Raw genomic sequence first — 21,974 nt, 5'->3', positions numbered from 1 at the left:
GAGTATGGTTTTACAGGAAGACTGGCAGGCATGAGGCGGTGTAAGCATTAGCAGACACAAAGAGAAAAACACAAAGATTATGGCATCCTAAGATGGCGTCTACAGTTTCCGAACCTGTGGAATAAGCTGACCTTGTAAACAACGTATGTCAGGGAATCTCTCATAACCCAGGTGATGGAGAAGCCCGAGCAGTAAGAAATCAATGGTGGCTCTATTTCCAAGAGTTTGGCCCTAACTTAGTTAAAAAACAAAAATTTTGTTTGGGGCGCCTGGGTGGCTCAGTCGGTTGGGCGTCCGACTTCAGCTCAGGTCACGATCTCGCGGTCCGTGAGTTCGAGCCCCGCATCGGGCTCTGGGCTGATGGCTCGGAGCCTGGAGCCTGTTTCCGATTCTGTGTCTCCCTCTCTCTCTGCCCCTCCCCCGTTCATGCTGTGTTTCTCTCTGTCTCAAAAATAAATAAACGTTAAAAAATATTTTAAAAAAATTTTGTTTAAGCATCTAATGCTTGTGAGGTGTTAGAGTTTTGCTGAGTATAAGCAGACAGTTTGCTTTCTTTTGATTTGTAAAACTTTTCCAAGAGCCAGGATTTCTAGAGAAAGAGGCAAGGCAGCTATTTACCGTTATTAATTTGTAAATTTTTAGGTAGGCCAAACCTGGGTATTATTTTATAAAGCAGCATTTTTATTACCTTTTGTGCCTTTTTTGTCTTGTAGGGGAAGGCCTTTACCCAATGAGTAAAAGTATTAGCCCATACCAACAAATGTTGGCATTTCTTTGACCTTGGCATAGGAGCGAAACCTAATTGTCAAGTCTTTTCTGGATAGCCTCCAGTTCGTTGATGGCCTGGGAGAGCAAGTTTGTGGTTGAAAGGATCGTTTCTAAGACATACTTCACAGGCTGATACCATTTACACAACTGTCCTTGACAATTTTTTTTTTTTTTTTTTCCCCAGTAAGCATCCTTTGGGCCATTTGGGGTTTTCATTTTGGTTGTCCCCTCTGAGGACTCTCATTTTAGTCCTCTGCATTCACAGCCATAGAAATGGCCCTTGGTGCCAGGACCTCAGGATGTCCGGTCTGACAAGGTACGTAAGGCCACAACTAAGGCCTCAGATTTTTTTTTTTTTTTTTTTTTTTTAATTTTTTTTTTCCAACGTTTTTTTTTTTATTTATTTTTGGGACAGAGAGAGACAGAGCATGAACGGGGGAGGGGCAGAGAGAGAGGGAGACACAGAATCGGAAACAGGCTCCAGGCTCTGAGCCATCAGCCCAGAGCCCGACGCGGGGCTCGAACTCACGGACCGCGAGATCGTGACCTGGCTGAAGTCGGACGCTTAACCGACTGCGCCACCCAGGCGCCCCCTCAGATTTTTTTTTTAAAGCCTCCTTTTCTGTTTTGTTTGTCATCTACCCAACTGGCAGCTGGTAAGAGCTCCTCCAGGGTCCCTTCGAGGCCAACAGCCAATTTTTGCATTTTCTCTGAATATCTAGGGCTGATTGAGTGACAGATTTGTCCTTTAAAATCATCTCAGCCTTAGGGGTGTGGGGGGGGGGGCGGGGGGAATAGCCATATATTTAATGAGAGCCTTCCTCAACCTCTCCAGGAAGGCCGTTGGGCTCTCATTTTGTGTTTGTAAAATAGTGGCTAATTTAGCATAATTTAAGGGCTAAATCTCAGATTTCCTTAATTTTTTTTTTAATTTTTTTTTTTCTTTAAAAAAAATTTTTTTTTCAACGTTTATTTATTTTTGGGACAGAGAGAGACAGAGCATGAATGGGGGAGGGGCAGAGAGGGAGGGAGACACAGAATCGGAAACAGGCTCCAGGCTCCGAGCCATCAGCCCAGAGCCCGACGCGGGGCTCGAACTCACGAACCGCGAGATCGTGACCTGAGCCGAAGTCGGACGCTTAACCGACTGCGCCACCCAGGCGCCCCAATTTTTTTTTTTTTTTTTTAATATCTGTCTCATTAAGGGTCTGATTTAACAAAAGCATTATAGCTTTCTAGGTCAACTCAGAAACATGTATAATGTTCTGAAAAGCCTTTATATACTTATCGGATCAGGAAATTTACCTCGATCTCCTTTCATCTGTCTTAAACCTTGTACTGTAAAGGTTTTTTTATTCTGGCATTCTAGCTTCTTGTAAGGGAAACATGCCTGTTACATTACAGAAAGGGCCTGGATAAGGAGGGTAGCAGGGAGCAGAAATGTATTTCTTTTTTTTTTTTTAAATATAGATTGAGGACCCAAGGAGGAGGAGGTTGAGGTGGGAGACTTCCCTTCCTCCTTCTCTACGTCTGTTTTGGGTACAGGTAGGGGGCCCTTAATTGTGTCCCCTCCCGATTGCTGGGCTCTAGAAAGGGTTGCTATTAAATCAGGATCCACCTGACGTCGCTTACATAGATCTCGATTTTTTTCTTAAGGCCCCAAAAGAATGCACATTGGGGAATCCCCCCCATTTTCCTTCACATTTGCAAAAACAAGTCCAGTTGTAGGGTACTATGGTCATTGATATTTCCTTCTGGCGGTCAGGTTCCCTCTTCCAATTTGTAATGGGGCCAAGCCTTTGGGCAAAAGGAAATGAGTCATAATGCATTCCAGACGAGTAATGGCCTTAGTTGGGGGAATTACCCATCTATAGGAAAAAGAAAGAAAGTTGTCCCTTATCTCAATTTCCTGGAGCTGGCCAGGAGTAAACCTCACCTCCTGGCCCCCGCATTTTGGCTGGCTATGTGCCAAAAGTCATTCTTGCCCAGGCTTGACCTCACCTCCCGAGAGCCGACCTGGTCTTTCTGGTAGGGACAAATCTGTTATAAGATGGCGGACAGGACTGATAGGGAAATTCCTGTCCCTGACCTAAGACTCCCCTTCCAGGTTCTTCTTCCCATCCTGCTTGCCGTGCGCCAGATTCCTACCAATGAGGAACGTGGAGGTAACAGACTATAAATTGTGCCCTCTGCTTGTGCTCCGGGCTCACACCTCTGGAGAATGATCTCCTCTGAGCCCTCCTGCCTCCCAAGACCTCCAAGTATCGCTTGGTTCTTCCGCTGGATGATCCAAACCAGTTTCTGTGACATTTCCTGTGTTTTTTTTTTTTTTTTTTTTTTTTTTTTACCCCTCTGCTTCCCACCTGTAGGACCTTGGGGATATGCACTGTGACCAGGCCGGACTTTCTTGGTTGTCGTAGTATGCACTCATTTTATTTTGGCCCAACAGTAACTTCCATATTGATCATGGCCGTTGAGGGAGGGCATTAAAGGGCCAAAGTCGAGGTCTATTCCCCTGCCTTTTTCAACAGTGCCTACTAAATAAGTTTCAGCCATGTGGATATCCATTTTTGGCACACAGTGAGCTAAGTTTAGTAAAATGGCTCCCATGTATCTCAGTAAAAGCCCTTCATAGATCGTCCCTCCCTCCTACGGCAGAGGCATCCATTTCTCGGCTGAACAGGAACAACACAAAAGGGAAGGATTTGGAGGCCGGCACCAAGGGTATTGCCATCATTTTCCCAGCCTTTGGATGAAAGGAGGAATTTTAATCTTAACCCTGTGTACTTCTAAAACCCATTTATTTTAACCTTACTCCCGTCCTGACCACACATACACTTTCTTTTTATTTAAAAAAAAAATTTTTTTTAACGTTTATTTATTTTTGAGACAGAGAGAGACAGAGCATGAATGGGGGAGGGGCAGAGAGAGAGGGAGACACAGAATCGGAAACAGGCTCCAGGCTCCGAGCCATCAGCCCAGAGCCTGACGCGGGGCTGGAACTCACGGACCGTGAGATCGTGACCTGGCTGAAGTCGGACGCTTAACCGACTTAACCACCCAGGCGCCCCTTACATCAGAATTTTGTTTTTAGATGGCAGACTTATGAACCCACTAAGCACAAAGCATGTTTTTCAACTGTTCCAAATATCCTTAGTTTTTTTGCAACAAGTCAGAAGCACAACCCTGCATCTAGTAATTAGTGCTTCAGCCTCTTATCTCGTTAGATATCCAATGAATTCAATCTCAATTTATCGTGCAAGCAAAGCTTTAACATTTTAGGTTACCAAAGACTTTGAAAGCTATCTTCACAATTACTCATGAAAATTTTGAGACAGGCAAAATCAGCCATCACTTTAAGTCATCCTTTTGTTAACAGATTGGAGCAGAGCTAACCACTTATTTGACCTTTCGTAAATCGAGGTAGAATAAAAGTTTGTTTTTGTTTTTAATGTTGGTAAACATTGTCTATCTCCAACCAGCAAACTTAAAATTAGCTTAAACGCTGAGAATGTTTTACTTGGGTCCATGTAAGGCAATTTGTTCCCCATGGTTGTTTTTTACCTGGGACGTCGGTCGGGAAATCTGAAGTGGGCAGTCTTCGGTCCTCAAAATCTAGGGTGGGAGGAGGAGCTGTGGCGCCTGAAGCATCGGGGAGCCAGTTATGCAAGCGACCCCCCAAGTGGGGGCAGAAACAGGAGGGGGGGAAGGGCAGGCAGAAGGGGCTCAGTGCCAGCAGAAGGCAGTGAAACAGAATTCCCAGTTTTAAATCTTGTCAGCTCAGGGGCGCCTGGGTGGCGCAGTCGGTTAAGCGTCCGACTTCAGCCAGGTCACGATCTCGCGGTCCATGAGTTCGAGCCCCGCGTCGGGCTCTGGGCTGATGGCTCAGAGCCTGGAGCCTGTTTCCGATTCTGTGTCTCCCTCTCTCTCTGCCCCTCCCCCGTTCATGCTCTGTCTCTCTCTGTCCCAAAAATAAATAAATGTTGAAAAAAAAATTTTTAAAAAAATAAATAAATAAATCTTGTCAGCTCAGACAGAGGAGCAGACTCCAGGCTTTTGTTGTTGTTGTTTTGTTTTGTTTTGTTCTCCACTAGTGGAATTAGGCAGTCCATGTCAGTCCAGAGAAGACAGGGAATTTCCCCGAAACAAAGGAGTTTCAGCACCTGCTTGGGAATATTCCTTAAAGTCCCCGTTCTGAGGTAGGGTAACCAGAGACAGCTGGCTCTGATTATCATAGTCATTGACCCAGGAGATGAATGAGAGACAAGTCCCCATACACAATCATGGCAACTTCAACCTGCTGCCCAGCACCCAGTGCCCAACACCTTAGAGTTGTAGCTTTGTTCCTCGTCCCTTGTGGAATTAGGACTGGGAGGTGATCAGGCTCCCTTTCTGACTCTTATGGGCAGGTCTGCCTAAACGAACCTGGGTTCTTACCAGTCTCTGAACTGGTTCCTGGGCCTCACGGGTTCCATTGGTGCACACGGGGTCCTCGCCCCGGTGCACCGGGAGGGCTAGTCTCCTGCGGATCAAGCGCACCGTCTCCGAATCCCGGATGAGCCCCCAAGTAATGTAGCAGGATTCTTGCACAGAGAGTCGTGACACCGAGGCGTTTCTTTCCAGGAAGCAACATTATTCCTGCCGGCACTGCTCAGTTGGGTTCGTATCCAAAGAGCTGAGCCCCAAACACCACGTGGCATAGTTTTTTATACATTTTTTACTTCTTTGTCTCCCACGTGGTAACGCACAAACATGCAGCCTGATTAAGTAAGTGGTCTCATGTTACAAGGTCATGAGGGACGTTGTCAGTACACATATAGCCAGGTTGCCTTGAGGTTTTTTTTTTTTCTTCCCTTATCACAGCCCCAGCTAGAAATAATCCTATTGTCCGTTGGATTGGTGAATGGAGAAGCAAATTGTGGAACATCCCCGCAGTGGAACACCATTTGGCAATAAAAAAAGGATGAACTCTCGAGCCACACGGCAGCTGGAATGAGTCTCAGACTCACGAGGCCCAGCACAAGAAGCTGAACACAAAAGACCACGTGACGTCTGCTTCCATTTCCATGAACTTTCTAGAAAAGAGGCCTTGGGATGTCCGAGACTGGCACCAGCAGGCTTCACCTGGGAGGCCCGGTCACTGGGATTTGAAACCAGAGAGTCAGGGGCCCTCCGGCAGGTAGCTCACTTGGAAGCATGAAGTCAGCGGCCTACAGTAGCCATTTTCTCGCCTTGGCGGGGAGAGTTTGCCAGGGAGAAGATGATTGTGATAAGCGTTATATATGACGTATGTAATACATAGTTTGCCCGTATGTAATACATAAACCGTGCATAGAACAGCACACACAAAGCCAGGCTGTGGACCCGGCAGCGTTTCCATGGGAAGGAGACAGTATTATTGCTCTTGTGTGTGACAACAAGATGAGGAAACAGGGTGAGGGAGGCCATGCGGTGTGTGGGGTGTGAAGGGGTTCGTCTGACTTCAGGGAAAGGACAGAAGCCGCCCTGAGGGGAGGGGGGGCCCTGGCTGCTCAGGTCCATGAGATCCAGCCTTGTCCTGCCTTTGATGTGGAGTCGCCTTTTGGTCTTCTGACAATAAATCCCTTTCCACTTGAACAATTTGACGCCAGAGTTTCCGGCCTCTTGAGGCTAGGGAGGCATTGGCGGTTCTGCCTCCTTGGGGGCCCCGACTTGCTTTGGCCGCTGCCTGCCGATGTGTAATTCATGCGTTATGGTCAAGGCGGGGATAACCCGTGGCACAAAAGCTCGCAGCTCTCTTTGGGGATCCCATACCTCTGGAGGCTCAGTGGCCTTGGCAGGCACTAAGAGTTGGGGGGCTGTGCCCTTAGCAACCCCAGGTGGACGTGACCCCTCTCCTCCACGACCGCAGGATCACTCCACACAGCTTATGTGAATTCTTGTCCCATGTAGCTACATGTCCCATGTAGCTTGTCCCGTAATGCTAAAAAGAGCTGCAGGGGCGCTCTCAGAGCCCTGCCCGCATCCCTTGGATGTTCCATGGTGTTCTAGTAGACTTCCAGCATGCATCTTGGTGCCTGTGGGCTATTTTCTGGCCACTCTGAAGGCCGCTCTCCCTGCATGGGCCAACTTGGGAGTGCCTCAGAACTCATACCCTGTGGGAACAGCACTCAGGCAATGACTGAGAGAAATGGGAGCAAAAATGCCCCAGTGCCCTTGCACCTGCCCTGCTTTCCTATAGGCTTGAGCTCTGGTTACTAGCTGTGGCAGCTGGCATAGTGGCTCCCCCGCTTATAATCTGTCCTCCCTGCTCTGTGTCACCCCCCCCATCACTGTTCCTTGAGCTTCCGAAATTAACTAGGAAGTCTCAAGAGTCCTCTTCTGGGAGATTCTAAACTAAGACGACAGCTAATGCTTTTGAGCCCTTCCTGCCGCCAGGCCCGTGATCTTACTTAATCCGCACGAGAACCTCAGAGGTGAGTACCACTGTTAATCCCCATGTTAAGGAGGGGGGGAGACTGAGGCACAGAGAGGGGAGGTCTATGCAACCGTGGCGGGCCGAGTAGTGTCCACATCCTAATCCCTCGAACTGGTGAATATGTTAGCTCCCGGGGCAAGAGGGACTTTGCCGACGTAATTGAGTTCAGGATCTTGAGATGGAGTGATCCACCTGGAGTATTTGGATGGGCCCTTAGTAATCCTAGGAGTTCTTATAAGAGGGAAGCGGGAGGACCAGAGTCAGAGGAGGAGATATGGTGGCGGAAGGGAGGTCGGAGCACGGTGGGGGGGGGGGGGGGGGCGGGGCGTGAGCTAATCTAAGGAACGCAGGTGCCTCTAGAAGCTGGAAAAAGCCAGGGCATGGATTCTCCCCTGGAGCCCAGAGGAATGCGGCTGTGTCAAGTCATGTTAGACTTCTGATTTGCAGAACCGTCGGATGATACATTTGTGTTCCCTTGAGCTGCTCAGTTTGTGGAAATTCGTTACGGCAGCTACAGGGAATGGAGGCATTTGGCAGCCGCGTGACCTCTAATGACCTCACCAGGAAAGTCATGAGTCACTGTCTTACGCTATTGCCAAAGCAGCCCCAAGCCAGCCCAGATTCCAGGCAGGGGTCTCAGGCTCATCCTCTCCGTGGAAGGAGTGACAAAGAATTTGCAGCCATTTTATTTTTTTAATTTTTTTTTTCAACGTTTATTTATTTTTGGGACAGAGAGAGACAGAGCATGAACGGGGGAGGGGCAGAGAGAGAGGGAGACACAGAATCGGAAACAGGCTCCAGGCTCTGAGCCATCAGCCCAGAACCTGACGCGGGGCTCGAACTCACGGACCGCGAGATCGTGACCTGGCTGAAGTCGGACGCTTAACCGACTGCGCCACCCAGGCGCCCCAATTTGCAGCCATTTTAATACCCTAACAACCTCAGGATCGACCTTTGCTGTTATCTCCACTTCCTAGATGAGGAGGAGGCTCAGAGAGGTCTAGTAATTTGCTAAAGATCACTCAGCTAGAAAGTGGCTGAGCCGGAATTTAAGCCCAGAGTCCTTACTTCGAAGTATTTCCAATGTGTTCTTTGAGCCCAGCGTGTTCAGAGCCCTCTGTTTCCAGAAGCCAGACTGCTGACATCTCTCGCTTCCTTTTTTCAGTCCGTCCTAGCGGGGTCTGGCCAGGTGCTGATCACACACGGTTCTGGCCTCAGTTCGGACAGACTAACTTCAATTCCACGAGTATGTTGTGATCAATGAGCTCACTCTTCCTGGGCCCCGGGGGTGGGGGTGGGGGGCACTCTAGATTAATGATGCTCGGTTGACAGGGCAGTTGAAATCCAGGGTGAATGGGTGGCCCATGGAGGTGTTGGGCCTCTGGATTGTTATCCTGTGGCTCCTGTAAACAATTGCCACAAGTGTGGTGACTTACAACAGCACAAATGTATCCTTATATACTTCCGGAGGTTAGGAGTCCAAAATCAGTCTGCCATGGGCAGAAGTCAAGATATTGGCGGGACTTTGCCCCCCTGGGAAGCTGTAGGGGAGAATGTGTTCCCTCATCTTTCCCAGCTTCTAGAACTGCATTCCTTGGTTCTTCGTCTTCAAAGCCAGCGTCATGGCACCACCTCTGACCCGGTTTCCCTCTGCTTCTGTCTCCTCCTACCACGTGGCCCTGTTCTCTTCTGTCAAATCTCCCTCTGTTGCCTCCTCCTTTTTTTTTTTTTTAATTTTTTTTTTAACGTTTATTTATTTTTGAGACAGAGACAGAGCATGAACGGGGGAGGGGCAGAGAGAGAGGGAGACACAGAATCGGAAACAGGCTCCAGGCTCTGAGCTGTCAGCACAGCCCCGACACGGGGCTCGAACTCACGGACCGCGAGATCGTGACCTGAGCTGAAGTCGGACGCTTAACCGACTGCGCCACCCAGGCGCCCCTCTGTTGCCTCCTTCTAAGCACACTCGCCTTTAGGGTCCAGCTGGGTAATCCAGGCCAATCGCCCCATCTCAAGACCCCTTAACTTCGTCGTATCTGCAAACTATCTTTTTACCACATAAAGGAACAGTCACAGGTTCCGGGGATTAGGACTGGGAAATCTTTGGGCACTCTCCCCCCGTCTCCACAGAAGCCTTGGTGGAGAGTGGCCAGGGCATTCTACAGACCACCCATCCCTGGGGAGGGGGCATTGCTGGCATTGTACTTGGAGTGATGGTTGGTGTGGTTCTGGTCACCACCGTGGGCTATTTCCTGGGCTTCACGAGGGGCCAGGTAGCCATGGCTTCCCTTTCCCGAAAGGAGGGCTGGGCTCTCCGCAGGGAGGCTGGGGGAATCCCTGGACAGGATGAGGATAGAAATGGGTGAACCAGATTTCTGAGTTCTCTTTATGCTGGTGGAAACTAAGGGCGGACAGGTCAGCAGAGACCTGATCATAGAAGCCTTGAATGCCAAGCTGAAGGCTTTAGAGCTTACTCGTCTGGGTGTGTGTGTGGGGGGAACCAAAGAGCTTTCCCTGCTCCACAGGCCGCCCCTCCAGCGCTCTGGGCCTGGCAGAATGGCTGGCTGGGAGAGTGTGCAAGGGTAGCATGGGGGGGACAAGAGCTCAGAATTCTTTCCTAGGTGTGCGGAAGCTAGTGGTGAGAAGGGAGGCAGAGGCCTGTTTTGTAGAGACCTTGAATGCCAAGCTCAAAACTTCTCCCGTGGGGGGTCAGCGAGCGCCATCTTTAGCCGCCCCCCCCCCGCCCCGTTGCATGTAGATCTGGGGCAAGGAGGTGGTAAGGTTGAGTGAGGAACAAGAGAATGGGGCTCCCTGTGTGTGTGTGTGTGTGTGTGTGTGTGTGTGTGTGTGGCAGGGAGGCGGTGGGAGGAGGGACATTAATGGTGGAAAGGCTGGTGTGGGTCATATCATGGAGGCCTTCGACACTAGAGCAGAGATTTGGGATGTTAGCCCCTTGTCGCGGGAAGCCCCGTATTCTGCACCCCCTTCCTCTGGGCAGAATTAAAATCCTCTCTCCTCTGACTTCCCCTGCGGCTCAGGGCCGCTGTGTTTTCTCACCTGAGAAGGTAAGTCCGGTGCTGATTATTGCTGATTATTGCCGACAGGGTCAGCAGGTGCACAGCGGGGCTTGGGGAGGGGTGCGGCATCCAGGGGAGGGAGCTTGAAAGCTGTGGAAGTGTCTCTGTAGATGAACCTCTGTACCTTCCTCTCCTCTGTCCTGCATGGGAGGCTGATGCTGGGCCGGAGGGCCCAGGGGCTCCCAGGGGCATGAGGAAGGGGCCCACTGGCCGGTCCAAGGACCCCTGTTTACTCCAGCCCCCCTTCTCTTTATCACCCTCAGAAGATATATGAAGAGTGAGAGCTTGAAGGGGTCACTGCAGGAAGTCAGGGGAACTCGAGGCAGCTCCTTTGCAGCCTGTCCCGGTCCTGCCGTCTTCTGCTTAGAATGCACATCCTGGGCAGTGTGAATGGAGCCCCATTGGAGTGTCAGCGCCCTGGGAGCAGGGCCTTGTCTGCTCTGTCTGCCGTCGTGGCCGCAGTCCCTGGAACAGCGCCCGGCCCGTGGTAGCTGCCCAGTGTATGTGAGTTGACCGGCGGATGAGCAGACAGATACCCTATGGGACTGCAGTGAGGACCAGCGCACAGACGTTCACAGCAAAAGCCGTCGATCGGGTCAGTGTGCCGCCATCCAGGATTGAGGGCCCTTCCTGGCCTCCCAGCCCTCTTCCTGGCTGCTTGGGCCTCTTGTCTTTGGGCTTCTGGGTTCACTCGGCGAAGCGGAGATGCGGGGAGGGGTTATCTTCATCTCGCACACGCGGCTGAACTTCAGGCCCCGCTCCCTGGGGCCAGGGGCTGGTTTTGCTTTTGTCCTTTGCAGACTCGGACATTTCGGCTTGGAGTCGTGGTCCAGAAGGCCAGCGCCACCCTGACACTCACTACTTGGAGTTTTCTGCCGTCGAACAAAAAGGACACCCAAATGCCAACAAAAGCACGTGGAGAGATGCTCCAAGTCAGAACTTCTCAGGGAAGTGAAGCTCAAAACAGCAGGATGTTATTGGACACCTGTCAGCCTGGAAAAGCGAGAGGGCTGGATGATGCCAAGTGTTCGTGGGGACAGAGTCGGGGGAGCCTCAGACAGCGTTGGCGGGAATGTGGGCGGCAACAGCGATTCTGTAGGACAACCCGGTAAGGCTTGGGCAGACCAAGCATGTGCAGCCCCAGGACCCAGCAATTATCCTCTTGGGTATATACTCCCACAGGAATGTTCTCGCAGCCCAAAGGAACACAAAGATGCGCATTGTAGGGGCGCCTGGGTGGCTCAGTCGGTTGAGCGTCCAGCTTCGGCTCAGGTCACCATCTCACGGTCCGTGGGTTCGAGCCCCGCGTCGGGCTCTGGGCTGATGGCTCGGAGCCTGGAGCCTGTTTCAGATTCCGTGTCTCCCTCTCTCTCTCTGCCTCTTTCTCTCTCTCTCAAAATTAAATAAACATTAAAAAAATTTTTTTTTTTAAAAAGAAGCCCCAGGTTAAGTCTCCCTTGCCCCTGTTCCTACCTGCTCTCTCGAAGCTTTCAGAGAGAGAGAGGGTAGATGGGAATTCTGAAAGCTCGCTACCCTGTCTTCATCCTTAACGCCCACGGAATCAAATCCAGCCCCCAGCATGTGCCTGACAAAGTGGGCTGAGCCAGAACCTGCCCCAGGAGAGTGTGACTGTCGCCAGATGTGTGGGTAGGCCACAGGAGGACGAGGAAACGCGGTGCTGGTGGGAAGTGGCTCCCTGACTGGATCCCCTTGCCCCTGGCACCCCCAACCTCACTTACTTCGGTTGTTTGAAGTTTTCATGCTCCTCCCACCACAGGGCCTTTGCTTATACTCTTCTGTCTGCCATGCTCTTTATACCAAGTAGGGATTTGGTTCCGGGGCATGAAACAGAAATTCAGAATAGCAGTGCTTTTATTAATAGAGCATGTAGTTCTCTCTCATGGAATGGAATTTGTGGTAGTTTCATGGCAGCAGTGACCCCACTTCTCCACTCGCTGTATCCACACCCCCTGTACCATGACTTACAGCTTCTTCCATCAAGAGGCAGAATCCTTTTCCTGCCCCCCCCCCCTCCCTGAGTCTGGGCTGGCCTCCTGACTTGCTCTGGTTAACAGAATGAGGTAGAAATAATAAAGTGCTAACGCTGAGCCCAGGTCTCAAGAGAACTTGTGTACTACCTGTGTCTCTCTCTTGAAGCCGCTAAGCTTTAGGGGGGGTTTGTGACACAGCGATAGCTAACTGGTAAAGAAATCACAGTCTGGTCTTGCGGCTTCATGGTCCCCAGAGATCCAAGCACCTTCTGTGTACGTCTTTCATTGTACCAGGCATGGCCTCCTTCCATAGGTCTCCTCATTGCTCAAAGTGGCTGCTGGCGCTCCAGCCGTTGCACTGTTAGTCTCTTGACTTAGGTAATTCTGACCTGTCTTTTTGATCCCAGACCAAACGATCCTATGAGCAACACTTGCACAATCTGCCCCGAGGTAAATATCCTCATGTATCCGTAATGATTGTCTTAAGATAAATACAAGAGGAATTGTGAGGTCAAAGAGAAGGCACATTTTTATGTCTTTTGACACATCCTGCTTAGAAAGCTTGCACTGGCGTGCACTCGCCCTTGCCAGCGCTAGCTGCTGTCATTTAAAAATTGAGCTGGGGCGCCCGGGTAGCTCAGTTGGTTAAGCAGCTGACTTAGGGTCAGGTCATAGTCTCACGGTTTGTGAGTTTGAGCCCCTTATCGGGTGAGCTTGGGCCCCACTTTGGGATTCTCTCTCTCTCCCCCTCCCTCTGCCCCTCCCTCACTTGTAGTCTCTCTCAAAACAACAACAACAACAACAACAACAACAACAAACAATCAAACAAAAACATAAAAATTCTAGACCACTGTTTTTCACACTTACTTTGTTTTCTCCCATGCTGACCGGGTGACACGTCTTTGTTGACCCTCTCTGCCCGTCCATCCATTTGCCAAGCAGCCCGCAGGCGTCAGAAACCAAGCATCGGGGTGACTCGAGTGTCCTTGTGGCTTCCTCGTCCACCCCTAGGCCTTTGGACCCCAGCTGGCCTTTGGAAACTGCCTGCCAGGCAGAATCTGAGGCGGAGAAGAAGCCGCCTTTACTTTTCCTCTTGTTCTCTATCGCTTGTTCCGCTAAACTCCCATCCGTGGCCTTGGAGGCTGATGTCAACACCTTCATACCAGGCTGCAGGTGCCTGGCAAAAACTAGCCCGGAGCCCAGGCTCGGGTCCGTAGCCGGTGACTCCACTTGGGGCCAACGCTGTGTGCCCGGCACCTCGGGTGGCACGGAGGACCTCCGGGGCACATGGAGGCTGCCCCCGCCCCCTGCCGAGGGGCCCAAGGCCACGCTCCTCATCAACAAAAGCAGGGCCGGGCTGTTCTTTCTGGCCGGGTAGCTGGGTCACTGCAGCGTCTGGAGGAACCCGCGGAACTGGTGAGACCCCAGCCCGGTGCCGGTGGACCCCGCCCTAAGCCTCGGGCCCTCTTCCCAGGTTCACCTCCAAGACGCTGGGGGCACTTCTGTCCCTCACGGGGCAGTCTGGGCTGAACGGGGGCGGGACACAGAGGGACAGGACTGATGGGCTCTCTTTGGGGGTGACGAGAAACCAAGGACCCTGCAGCGGTGCGTGTGGACGCTTCTCAGACGCTCCTGCTTTTCCTCTAGGTCTAGACTCCAACTGGGAGGAGGCAGAAAGACCATGGGGGCCTCATGAAAACATGGCTGGTCCCTTAGAGGGTCCCTGCGGACGGAACTTCTGGAATGGCTCCGGCGTGCGGGTAACAGCTACGTGCTCACGTTTCCTGATTTTCTTCCCCAGCCCTGTGCGCCCCCCCCCCCCCCCACCTTCACATCGTAGGGAATGGCACCCCCGTTGTTTCAGGTGCTCCTGCCCCTGAACCCAGAGCCTCCTCTGACTTCTCTCTCGCTCGCTTGCGCCTCCCGATCTGATCCGCCAGCAAATACTCTCGGCTTCAGGATGGCCAATGTCCCCATTTCTCGGTTTCGTTATTGCAACCACTTCGGTTCAAGGTACCGACCTGTCTCGCCTGGACTGTTGCGGCCACCTCCGGACCGCCTTGCTTCTGCTTGGCCCCGGGGTTGCCGCGTGTAACTGTGCGTGTAGCGGGGACCCTGCGGGTGTTACCTGTATGCGCATCGCAGCCCGCCTCTCCGAGCTGAGCAGTGTGGCCACTCTGCCCTTGGACTGCAAAACCCATTCACTGCGCAGCCAGAATGATCGTTTAACGTCACCCCTTCGCCCCAAAGCCTCCAGTGGTTCCAGAACTCTCTTAAGAACACAATCCTTAAAATGGCCTACGACAGCGGCCGTTGAGTTGGTCCCAACCACGGCCAACACTGCCCCCTAGTGGGGGGCGGTGTGTGGGGTAATTGGCAATGTGGGGATGTTCTCGTCTCAAAGCCTAGAGGGACCTTCTAGGGTAGTGGAGGGTCAGACTTGCTAAACTACTTGCAATGCCTAGGAGAGCCCCACAGGACAAATAACTGTTCATAATAATAAATCATATACATATGATTTATATATATACATTTATATATTTTATATACCTGTACATAATTCTCCTCCCCCTCCTTCCCCTTCTTCCCCTCCTTCTCCTTCCCCTTCCCAAAGATGCCAATAGCACCTGTGTGGTGTGCCCGCCTTACCTCTGACCTTATCTCCTACCTCTCTCCTTTTCACTCACTCAACTCCAGCCACACCGATCTTTCTACTGTTCTCTTAAACCAACACTCTCGCTCCTGCCTCAGGGCCTTTGCACCTGCCCTTTCCTCTCCCCTTGTTGAGCTCCCATGAGCGAGAGCCTAAAAGGGGCTAATTCCAGTGTTGGAATGCTGCCAAGTGGCCCCCGTGGTAGTGCCCCTTGCCTCCTCCCTCTGTCTGCTTCACGGGCTCCTGCAGCAGGCAGGTGTCTGCCCAGCTGGCCGTGGCCTCCATTCCTCCCTGGGCCACCGAGGGGGACGACATCAGCCTGTCTGTCCAGGGGCTCCCTCAGAATCTCATCTCCTACAAGTGGTTCTGAGGAACAGCCACCACCCAGGTTACCCAGATCCTTACTTTTATTTCATTTATTTTTGTTTTTTTAATGTTTGGTCATTTTTGAGAGAGAATGAATGAATGAATGAATGGGGCAGAGAGAGAGAGAGAGAGGGAGACCAAGGATTTGAAGCAGGCTCTGCACTGTCAGCAGAGAACCCAACGTGGGGCTCAAACTCATCAACTTTGAGATCGTGACTTGAGCCAAAGCCGGACGCTCAACCGACCGAGCCACCCAGGCGCCCCTGTTACGTTTTTAAAAAGTGTGATGCCACTTAGTGTTGTCAGGGATGTGGGAAGTGAACACTCCCAGGCACGGCTGTGGAGAGTGTAGGGAGAAGCCTTGTTCTGAAGGCGCTTGGGTCTTTTCTGGCACGGAATTTTTAAAGGCTTTCTTTGGGAATAATTTCAGATTTCAAATTGTGGCAAAAATCGTCAAAAGGGTACAAAGAACCATCACGTCCCCCTTAACCAGACTCGTCTGCTGTCACTATTGACTCTTTACCATTCTGTGCTCTCTGTCTCTCCCCATGCCCAGCCCCCATGTGAGAGTAAGACACAAACATCACGACTCTCTACCCCCAGGTACCTGGAGTGTGCATTCCCTAAGAACAGGGACGCTCTTACCTAAACGACTGCGGACTTCGTGAATGCACAGTGATGCACTGCTTTTAGCAAACTGTCCACGTTCCAACTCTCAGTCACTGCGATAAAAAGTCCTTTATAACATATATCCCGCCCCCCCCCCCATCCAGTTCAGGACCCAGTCTATAATCGGGAGCTGTTTTGTGTCCTGTCTCTTGAGCCTCCTATAACCTGGGACTTTCCCACAGCCTCTCTTTATCTTCAACAACAGTGACTTTTTTTTTTTTTTTAATTTTTTTTTCAACGTTTTTATTTATTTTTGGGACAGAGAGAGACAGAGCATGAACGGGTGAGGGGCAGAGAGAGAGGGAGACACAGAATCGGAAACAGGCTCCAGGCTCCGAGCCATCAGCCCAGAGCCTGACGCGGGGCTCGAACTCACGGACCGCGAGATCGTGACCTGGCTGAAGCCGGACGCTTAACTGACTGCGCCACCCAGGCGCCCCAACAGTGACTTTTTTAAGGACTATACCTCCCCCTTTACAAAACAGAACATTTCTCACTTTGCGTTTGTCTGATGTTTCCTTGTAATCAGGCACTCCTGGCCAGCATACTGCATGTGTGAGGTTGTGTCCTTCTTGGGGGCGTGGCATCTGGGGACGGGGCACAGTGTCCGTCTGTCCACCGTGGGCGATGTCATTTTGACCACCGAGTCAAAACGGGTCGCTGTTTTCTCTTTCCTCCCTTGGAATAAATAAGCATTGTGTGGACAGACACATGAAGGCCGTATCCTACCCACCAAAACTTCCTCCGAGGCTGGGCGTCCACTGACGGTTCTTGCTTTGGAGGTCTTGCAAATGGACGATTTCCTGAGTCCAACACTCTCAGCATCGAGCAGTCAGAAATGGGATTCTTCCCACCTGTCGTTCCTGTCCTCCACACTTCCTCCCTCCCGCCTTCCCTCCCTCCCTTCCTCTTTCTCTCTTGATGCTTTAAAACTCATCACTGGACTTAATATTTTGGTGCTTACATTCTTCCAGACGTGGCCAGTGAGAGCCTCTTTGATCTTCCTTGTGACGTGCGCATTTTTCGAAAGCACTTCCTTCCTTTCTGGCATAGGACATCCCAGGCTCGTGTTGTACATATCGTGCTCGACTTCTGGGTGTTTATCCAAAGGAAGCAAAAACACGAACCGAGAAAGATACCGGCACCTCCCATGTGCACTGCAGCATCATTTACAGTGCCCAAGACACGGAAACAAACCTCAGTGTCCTTTGACGGATAAATGAGTAAAGGAAACGTGTAAGCTATGTTGCATTGAAAATTTTCTGTCTGCATGTTTTTGCTGCTCGTACACAGGAATGCAGTTGAATTCTGTGTGTTGATCTTGTATCTGGAGACCTTACTGAACTCCCTTGTTGGCTGTAGGAATATTTTGGTTTTGGTTTTTGGATATCATTTAGGATTCTCTTCATAGACCATCGTGACCCCCACAGACTGAGACGGTTTTATGCCTTCTTTGCTGATATGTATGCCTTTTCTTGCCTATTTCACTGGCTAGAACTTTCAGTACACTGTTGAATAAGAGTAGTGAGCCCAGACATCCTGACTAGTTTCTAATTTTAGGAGCAAAGAATTCATTGTTCTACCATCAAATATAATGTTAGCTGTAATGTGTGTGTGTGTGTGTGTGTGTGTGTGTGTGTGTGTGTATTATTTTCAAGTTCAGGAAATTCCCCTCCATTCCTAGTTTTCGGAGGGTTTTAATCATGAACAAATATTGAATTTTCTCAAGTACTCTTTTCTTTTTCTTTATTTTTGAGAGGGACGGAGGGAGAGAGAGAGAGAGAGAGAGCATGAGCAGGGGAGGGGCAGAGAGAGAGAGGGAGTCACAGAATCTGTGAGCTGTCAGCACAGAGCCCAACGTGGGGCTTGAATTCACGAACCATGAGATCGTGACTTGAGCTGAAGTCGGACACTTAACCCACTGAGCCACCTGGGCGCCCCTCTCAAATGCTTTCAGCATCAATTTATATGACCATGTGATTTTTTTTTCTTTATTAGCCTGTTAATATGGTGGATGACATCAGTTGGTTTTCAAATATGAAACCCGTCTCGGATCCCTGGAATAAACCCCACTTGGTGCTGGGGTACAATTCTTTCTACGTATTTCTAAAGTCTATTTGTGACTATTTTGTTAAGAATTCTTGTGTCTGTATTCCTGTGGAGATATGGTCTGTAACTTCCTTTCTTTGTACTGTCTTTGTTTGGTTTTGGTATCAGGGTAATATTGGCCTTGTAAAATGGATACAGAAGTATTTCTCCTTTTTCTGTATTCTGGAAGAGATTGCATAAAATTGGTGCTGATTCTTTAAAGAGTTGGTAGAACCCTCATGCAAAACTCTCTGGGCCTGGAGATTTCTTTTTTCCTGGATTTTAAATTACAAAATCAGGGACGCCTGGGTGGCTCAGTTGGTTAAGTGTCTGGCTTTGGCTCAGGTTATGATCTCATGGTTTACGAGTTCGAGCCCCGCATTGGGCTCTGTGTTGACAGCTCAGAGCCTGGAGCCTGCTTTGGATTCTGGGTCTCCCTTTCTCTCTGCGCCTCCCCTGCTCATGCTGGCTCTCTCTCTCTCTCTCTCTCTCTCTCTCTCTCAAAAATAAAGAGACATTTAAAACGTTTTTTTTTTTTTTAATTATAAAATCCACTTCCTTAACTGTTATAGGGCTATTCAAATAATCTGTTTCACACTGGGTTAGTGATGGTACTTTGTGATCTTCAAGGAACTGGTTCATTTTCTCTACATGGTTAAATTTATGGCTGTAGGCCTGTTTGTCCTGTTCCCTTATCACCCCACTGTTGGTAGCAGGGCCTAATGATGTTTACTGTTTCTTCCCCAACACTGGTGATTGTCTGATAAATCAGTAATCCGAAGGCTCCCTCTTTATTAGTAATGGTAGAGGTTAATCAATTTTATTGATCATTTGATAGGACCAGCTTTTTGTTTCATTGACCTTCTCTGTGGTTCAGTTTCATTGATTTGTGCTCTTTCTTATTTTCTTTCTTCTGCTTGATTTGGGTTTAATTTATTCTTTTTCTAATTTCTTGAGGCGGGAACTTAGATTGTTGAAGACTTTCCCTCTCGCCTGAAGTCGGCATTTTTGTGCTATCAGTTTCCCTCTCAGCATTGCTCCCACAACTTTGACGTGCAGTATTTTCATTCTCATGCAGTTCAACGTATTTCTTGTTTTTCTCCGAGACTCCCTCTTTGGCCCGTGGCTTATTTATAATGTGCTGTTCAGTCTCCAAATGTTTGGAGAGTCTGCTATTATCTTTCTGTTAGTTATTTCCAGTTTGAGTCTATTGTGGTCACACTGTATGATTTCCATTTTTTTAAAAAGTTTGTTGAGTTCCGTTTTATGGCCCAGGATATGGCTTATCTTGGTATATGTTCCATGAATGGTTGAAAAGAATGTACGGGGCGCCTGGGTGGCTCAGTCGGTTAAGCGTCCGACTTCGGCTGAGGTCATGATCTCACGGTTTGTGAGTTGGAGCCCCGTGTCGGGCTGTGTGCTGACAACTCAGAGCCTGGAGCCTGCTTCGGATTCTGTGTCTCGCTCTCTCTCGGCCCCTCCCCCACTTGCATGCACACTGTCTCTCTCAAAAATAAATAAATAAATATTAAAAAAAATACAGTCTTCATTGTAAATCAAGACCCTTTCCAGTTTACCCTTTTATAAACTGTGTGGCACCAGATATCTTTATAGCTAATTTCTTTGCACATGGTGATGATAATTTCATTAGGAATAATTATAAAAAGTGGAACCACTAGGGCGAAAGGTATACCTGCTTCACAGCTTTTGATCTGTATTGCCAAACTCTCTTCAAAGAAGATCTTTACTAATTTATAATCTAGTCTTCACCCGGCCTCTGCAGTCGGTCCTTAGAGTAGCCCATGATTACCTGAAATTAGAGGCAAACGTGTGCATGGGTGTGTTTTCTGGGGAGAGGACCTGGGATCCACTCTTCAGGGGAGTGGGTGAGGGCTTGTTGGGTATGTGTGTGTGAGTGTGTGTGTGTGTGTGTGTGTGTGTTCCCATTAGAGGTGAGGCTGGCGCCAGATGTGCTCACTTTGGAACCAGCAAAGCCAGCAGTGGGTGTTTCCAAGGCCCCAGGGAGGCATTTCCTGCCACTGATAATTCCCGGGGCTCCAGATCCCTTTCAGCCCTATCACCCTCAGTTTCTCTTCTCTCCTCCCCAGAAAAGGCCGCCAACCCCGGTGGCAGCCCTGTCTCCCGTGGAGCACGTGGCCTCCTTGAATTTGACATGTGTCTCCCCAAAACAAGGAGGTGACGATCTGGTGGTTTCTGGATGTCGAGGTGATTCGGGGAGGGGAGGGGCCGGTGATGTCAGCGGATGGCGGGGCCTCGCATTCCCACAGTCGCACGCCATGACTCTGGCACCCACCACTGGGAGACCAGGAGGCACCTGGGAGCCAGACCCCACGAGGGCCTTGTGCTGATGTGGCCTGCGAGTATGGGTTTCCCCGCCCCATAACAGACCCACCTCTGCAACACAGGGTACCCCCCTCCCTACCGCCCACTGGCCCATCCACCATTTATAGCCCAGAACAGGGGCCGTGTAGATGGAGCAAGGGCTCTACAGACTGGCTGGATTCAAATCCACGCTCTGCTCTTTCTGAGCTGGTGACCTTGGGCAAGCTACGTCACCTTTCCGTGCCTCAGTGTCCTCATCAGAAAGGTGGAAGTCACAGTAGTGTCTACCTCCATGGGTCCTTGTGAGGAGCAGAGTCGGTTCACGTAAGGACTTAGAACAAAGCCTGGCACGTAAGTACTCCTCTGTCACAGGTTCGTTCACCAGGTATTTATTTAAGAGGCACTTGCGGAGCCTTTATTATGTAACAAATTAGGGACTTTCAGACTCGTCCTACCTAAAGTTCGAGGTCAGATGTAGACCACAGGATTCCAATCTCCCAGAAATTCCAGTCCTTAGAACACAGATGTTTGCAGAACTGAAAGGACTCGAAGATACCCTTCCTTCCACAAACAACAAAACCGAGGTCAAGAACGGGGAGGGGCTCAGCCGAGATCTCACAGCGTTAGGAGTAAAGGCAGGAACTTGAACCCAGGTTTCTCCCCCTCCTTCCCCTCCTCCTCTCTTCAACGATAAGAGCTCCCGCTCTATGCTGAACGTTAGCCCAGGCAATGCAGCGGACATAACAGACAAGCATCTGTTCTCACGGAGCTGAAGTCTCGCTAGGGGCAGTGAGGGACGCAGACACCACAGTGAAGGGGTGGTTGCAATAGTTCATTCATTCATTCATTCATTCATGGGGCAGACTCCCAGGTTATGTGACTGCACGCCACCCTCAATGTGTGGAACTTTCATCCCTGAACTAAATGCCCAGTCTGGTGGGAATCGTGGTCCTTGTTTTCCATACTTTTCCCAACTAGGATGTTTTTCTCTCGGTCCAGGTGGCCCTGACACTCCACCATGACCTCACCAGACCCAACTTCACCCAAGTGATTGGTTCCAACGTCCCCCTACTCTGCTTGGCTGACTCCCAGCCCCCTGCCCGGTACATACGGAGCATCAGTGGGATCCCCGGGCCTGATGGCCGGACCCTCTTCATTTCCAGTCTCTCCAGGGTCTCGGAGGTCTATACCTGCAGGGCCTCAAACTCCATTTCCAGCTCACACAGCAGCGTGGACGCCGACATCACCGTCTCAGGTATTGCTCTGTGGGCTGAATGTGTGTGTCCCCCGCAAATTCATAGGTTGAAATCCCAGCTCCCAGAGTGATGGTGTTGGGAGGTGGGGCCTTTCGGAGGTGATGAGGTCACGAGGACAGAGCCTCCTGAATGGGATCAGAGGCTCCAGAGGGAACCCAAGCTCCTTCCACCGTGTGAGGACACGGTGAGAACCAGGAAGAGGGCCCTCACTAGAACCTGACCACGCTGCACCCGCCAGAACCATGAGATAAAAATTTCTGTTGTTTATAATCTTCCCGGTATGTGTTTTGCTATAGCAGCTGAAAC

At 50.4% G+C, this 21,974-nt stretch overlaps 1 protein-coding gene and 1 long non-coding RNA gene across 4 annotated transcripts in view; one reads left to right on the top strand and one right to left on the bottom strand.

Annotated features, from left to right (window-relative positions):
- The window catches only part of CEACAM20 (CEA cell adhesion molecule 20), a 69,719-nt gene that overhangs the window by 24,133 nt on the left and 23,612 nt on the right, over window positions 1-21,974 (top strand). The window contains exons 1-2 of one of the 3 annotated variants that reach the window (XR_015244940.1): window positions 13,640-14,053; window positions 21,412-21,667. Coding sequence is in view for 2 of the 3 variants with exons in the window: in XM_086690040.1 (XP_086546166.1) it covers window positions 13,994-14,053; window positions 21,412-21,667 (316 nt within the window). In the remaining variant the exon portion in view is untranslated. Of the gene's footprint in view, window positions 1-13,639; window positions 14,054-21,411; window positions 21,668-21,974 lie in introns of those variants that run through there. The other 2 variants (XM_086690040.1, XM_086690041.1) reach the window with 2 other exon arrangements.
- On the bottom strand, window positions 12,153-13,600 carry LOC147573648 (uncharacterized). Its single transcript, XR_015244941.1, has 2 exons — window positions 13,161-13,600; window positions 12,153-12,774 (listed from the first exon to the last, which is right to left on the bottom strand). It is a non-coding gene; the product is annotated as an uncharacterized LOC147573648 (long non-coding RNA).

The sequence above is a fragment of the Puma concolor genome, chromosome E2 (assembly GCF_028749965.1).
Source record: "Puma concolor isolate L17-30 chromosome E2, mPumCon1.1.hap2, whole genome shotgun sequence".
Lineage (NCBI taxonomy): Eukaryota > Metazoa > Chordata > Mammalia > Carnivora > Felidae > Puma > Puma concolor.
The sequence above is the reverse complement of the archived record's forward strand: the minus strand, read 5'-3'. Positions and strand labels throughout refer to the sequence as shown.